Raw genomic sequence first — 5,156 nt, forward strand, 5'->3', positions numbered from 1 at the left:
AAGTTATACTTCTATTATATGATTTCAACGAAATCAATATACTTTAAACAGCTTCTCTACTACTTTCCAAAAATTTTTATTAAAACAATACCAAAAATTAAAATAATAGAATAAAACACACACAAACACATTGAAAAACGCCACAAATGATTTCTGAACAATAATTGTTGCCAAAAATTTTAATTAAATACGTATTTTCTGAAAAAAATTATATAATAATATACTTACAATCATAAAATCTATAAAAAAAATGATATAACTTGCATTGGGCTTGAACCTACTTCCCTTGTATCCTGCCGTACGAGAGTCGAAGCGATTTCAAACTGCACCATCTTCACGTATACGTCATGTGGGAATATACACAAACTGAACAACTTTTTGACATTTTGTTTATATGAATTTTTATTAGTTTGATTTTTGTCGAATTAAAATACAACAATATATAGAGTAAGAAAACGATACATCAGATGAAAATTTGTAGAAAGTTTGTTCGTAATCAGATTATGTAAATTAAAGCATTGCCTACTAGGGGTATTGGGACCGTGCAAGTCCGGCAAAGCGACCTCTATTTCTACGCTCTGTACTTTTATTCGCACTTTTAATTATATTGGCCAATTCATAGCCACCTTTACTTTACAAGCCATGAAGAGAAAAAGGCAACATCGCAATTGATGACGTGCGTAGTCCGACTTTCGGACTACCGCTTTTGAAAACACAATTTTAAAGTAGAAATTCTGGTAAAATTTATAGTATTTTTTGAGTCGAACAAGAAAATATTATTAATTAGAAGTTTGTACAAAATAAAATTAAAAGTACTTCCTTGTAAGTAACGTTTATTATACAAAAAAAAAACCAATAACAAGAATATACATGGGATTAATTTTTTTCGAATCCTAAGAAAACTAATGAGTATTTTTCAAAAATTTAAACGCAGAATGAAAGATTACGTTAGGACCGAGGGCCGAAAGTCCCTGAAAACTTCTATGTTTATTTTAATAAGTTACAGGGGCGAAAAATTAAGAAAATTTAGTGTGATTTTTAGTTTCAAATATGCCATTCAAAAACAACCTTTCATTCATTCTAAGGGACTTTCGGCCCTCGGTAATAAAGTAATCTTTCATTCAGCGTTTAAATTTTTCAAAAATACTTATCAGTTTTCTCAGAATTCGAAAAAATGTTTGCATTTAAAATACACTGAAAATTTTGACAGGCGTCAAAATTTTGCATTTTGTTCCTTTCCCTTTAAAGTTTTTCGCACTTATTTAGAAACATCCTGAATTGGAAAAATGCGAGGAACTGCAGAAGGTTTTAACTTAGGATTCGTTAATTTCTCTACATGTTTGTTGCCTTCCTTATCTACCCATTCTCTAACTCTCTCGATGTCATCAGAATAAAAATGTTTGGCACATACTACCGCTGATGTTCCAATAACAAAATTTTTCCTGTGGATACACTGTAACCAAAGGTCTCGCAGCTTTGGATCCTTTGGAAATAAAAAAGTGCTTTCTGGTTGTTCATTCTTTTTAAGACTGCTATCGTAATTGCTTTTGCACTCTGGCACACAGCAACGGCTTGGCATCTACAAAAACAAAAATTATAAGTAGGTATGCCGTATGTAAAATACCAAACTTAAAGAAATTTATATAAACTTGCGTGCATAGAAATCAGCCCACTCAAAAATTTGGTCATTTTTGATGTCTCGTATTTCCCGAACCTGTTGGCCGATTTAAATTGATTTTTTAATATGTTATAGCCTGATTCTTTAACAATACCCCTGTAATAATATTGTTGCTAAATAAGTAAATTTTCATTGTATATATACCGGGTGTACGAATTAAAGTGTCTTTTTTTTTTCAAAGTTCGCATCACCCTATGGAATATTCATTCTAAGGGACTTTCGGCCCTCGGTGATAAAGTAATCTTTCATTCTGCGTTTAAATTTTTCAAAAATACTTATTAGATTTTTCAAGATTCGAAAAAAATGATTACATTTAAAATACATTGAAAATTTTGACAGGGGTCAAAATTTTGAATTTTGTTACTTTCCCTTTAAAGTTTGTCGCACTTATTTAGAAACACCCTGTATTGATAAAAGACATATTATATAGTTAAAGTAGCTAACTTTTATTTATTATCCAACATAAGCGAATGAATAAAAAACAGAATGTTAAGAAAACCTGAGGCTATAGTTGAGTTTTAATTTCACTATTTTATAAATGCCCGTTATACAATAAAAAATTAACTGCTTAGCAACAATATTATTACAGCGGTATTGTTAAAGAATCAGGCTATAACATATTAAAAAAATCACTTGAATCGGCCAACAGGTTTAGTAAATATAAGACATCAAAAATGACAAAAATTTTAAGTGGACGCATTTCTATATGCACGTAAGTTTATATAAAAATATATTATACTATAAAATATATTATATAAAAATATATTATATTGAACTAAAATCATCTTAATACATACCTTTTAATATTCTTTATAATTTGGAGCACGAAATATTGTAAAATGTTTGAGTTTTTCTGTAAATACAGTGAATATTATTTAAAAACATTTAAAAATATATGAGAACTGTCAGAATTAACCGGTCTACGCTTAGATGTTGCCAAGTTTCAACTTCATGGCTTGTAAAGTAAAGGTGGCTATGGCCAATTACATTAGTCCTGGTTGCTGGATAATTGTCAAGGCCATAGTCCAAAAAAATAATAAGAAGAAAAAATAAGATGCAGGTTATGTTATGCAAACATAAACAATTGTATGTAGTAAATAAAATTAGTTATTAAAATGCAGTACTGCAAGCAAAATACAATTAATTAAATTTACCTTTATATAATAATTGCATATCATATCAGTATTGTGGAGCAATATATAATTTTTCTGCTTCAATGACAGAAGGTATGAAATATATGTCAATTTTACAATTTCAATTGACAATATGAATTATTTAAGATAGTTGCAATATTTCTCCGCGACTCGCGCACGGTCGTTTCTCGTTTTCCTTCCAAGTACTTGCACACCGCGAATAGCATAGCAAGTACTAGGTAAGTACATTATTTTTTTTACATTTTCCAAATAGGTATGAAGATAATTTTTTATTGGAATACAACTGAAACATTTAAGGCCGCGTCTCACCATCAAATAATTTGATCAAACAGTTTGAGCAAACTTGACGTACTTGAGGAAGTACGTCAAAGTGACGTCACAATTGCAGTTTTTTTGAAATTTTAAAAATCTGTGCTCTCACTATCAGTCTAGTTTGATCAAATTTATTGTATTGAGTTGTCTAACTTGTTTGTACTTTATTTAAAATTAAAATTTTTCATTATTATCCACAATGAACACTCAGGATGTGACGTCACTAACTGTCACTTTCAGTTTGCTCAAACCAGTTTGATCAAATTATTTGATCGTGGGACGCGGCCTTTAGAATTACGTACCTGTGGCTTTTCAAAACTATTTAAAAAGTCACTATAATTATAAATTTGATTTTATTTCTGTCCTCACAACAATAAAAAATAATATATTATACAAAATTTTTTTTACCGATAACCTCCATATTGAACAATTATTGACAGATCATTTCAACACCCAATCAGAGCCCGTATAAAGACTAATACCAAACTGTCGGTGTGCGCATGCGCGTAGATCAATATAAATTCACCCTCAATCTCAATCGCGCCTAAAGAAGTATAACTTCAAAAACTTTAGTATTGGTAACTCAAAAATGGCAAAATAGTGCTTTCCCCTTGAATGTAGAACAACTGGATAAACTTGCTGATATACTATGGTTTGTTTTTTAACCAAGCGAGGAGTGATTCAAATTTACCGCGCTGTATTGCTTGTTTGTGATTGGTCCAACCGCAGGCAAGTTTAATACTCCACTGTTATAAAATTTTGACACTAATGACATTTATCAAATTTTGACACTAGTGACATTTCATAGGTTAATTAAGTTATATCGGCGATTTTTGTGTTTTCTGTGTTATTCCTTTAATTTTTAGATTTTCAGTCTGCTTTTTTATAAAAGTTTTTTGAAGCAGTTGTTTTTGAAACTGTTTAGCGACGTATTAATTTAATATAATATTTATGGATTACCGTTGAGGGTCGACTAGATCAACCAAAAAATAAGATATATTTGGATATTATTCGCCCCGAGCGTTAACAAAGTGTCAAAGCAAAATCGACCGACCTGCTCATGGTGGCGGATTTTTGAAATTTTATAAGGACGCTTTGTGTATGTTTAAATGAGACATTTAAAAAAAATGCCGTGTCACGCTAGTGATATTATGTATTAATATAAACAGAAAATAAAAACGCACTTAATCTGATATAAATTCTTCACTTTCCAATATTAATTATCAGTTCGATTTTGTATACATAACCTCACTATCGCAGTTTATGTCAATAAATCTTTATTAACGCAAAAGAAAATATTTTTGTTGCACTATAAATTACAGTATAAATTAATAACTAATGAATTCTAACAATTTTTTTCGGTTATTATCACTACAAAATAAAATATTCAAGTTTAACAAAATAATCCCATAAGACTCAATGTTAAAACGTCCTTACAAAATCTGACAGCGTGTCACGTGACTGTAAGTAGAGGGGAGACGCACGGAGCCAATTCTAGTGACTTTCTTGGGTGTGAATTTGTCTTTTTAGTTTACTCCTCCTGGTTAAAAAATAAACTATAATAACGAAAAAATACACTGGCTTTTAGCTATAGAAACGTAAACGCTGAGCAGTACGTGATACCGCAAGAAAACTTTACGTCAACGTAGCTCAAATACTAAACCATATAGACCTGGATCCCGCGTACCAAAAAAAGTTGATTAATAGCAAGCTGAAAATTTGTTAATAGCTTAACGTTGTCTAGTCGGACAAACTTTGATGTATGGGAACACTGGAACAGGGGAAGTTTTAATTGTGGAACAGGTTAAAAATTTGGAACGTCAGACTACGAAAACGTTTTTCCCTGTTCCAGTGTTCCCGTACATCAAAGTTTGTCCGACTAGACACCGTTAAGCTATTAACAAATTTTCAGCTTGCTATTAATCAACTTTTTCTGGTATGCGGGATCCAGGTCTAACTAAAACTGCAGCAGTTGGGAGCAGGTACAATTACACGTTTACACACCACTTAAA

The 5,156-nt window shown here is 31.0% G+C and overlaps 1 protein-coding gene across 1 annotated transcript; it reads right to left on the reverse strand.

Moving 5' to 3' along the window:
* Positions 1–972: 972 nt before the first annotated feature.
* On the reverse strand, positions 973–2,634 carry LOC126881983 (THAP domain-containing protein 2-like). Its single transcript, XM_050646735.1, has 2 exons — positions 2,476–2,634; positions 973–1,579 (listed from the first exon to the last, which is right to left on the reverse strand). Exon 2 carries the CDS (start codon positions 1,577–1,579, stop codon positions 1,259–1,261), a length of 321 nt encoding a protein of 106 aa, XP_050502692.1. The 5' UTR covers positions 2,476–2,634; the 3' UTR covers positions 973–1,258.
* Positions 2,635–5,156: the final 2,522 nt, after the last annotated feature.

The sequence above is a fragment of the Diabrotica virgifera genome, chromosome 3, assembly GCF_917563875.1.
Source record: "Diabrotica virgifera virgifera chromosome 3, PGI_DIABVI_V3a".
Taxonomy (NCBI): domain Eukaryota; kingdom Metazoa; phylum Arthropoda; class Insecta; order Coleoptera; family Chrysomelidae; genus Diabrotica; species Diabrotica virgifera.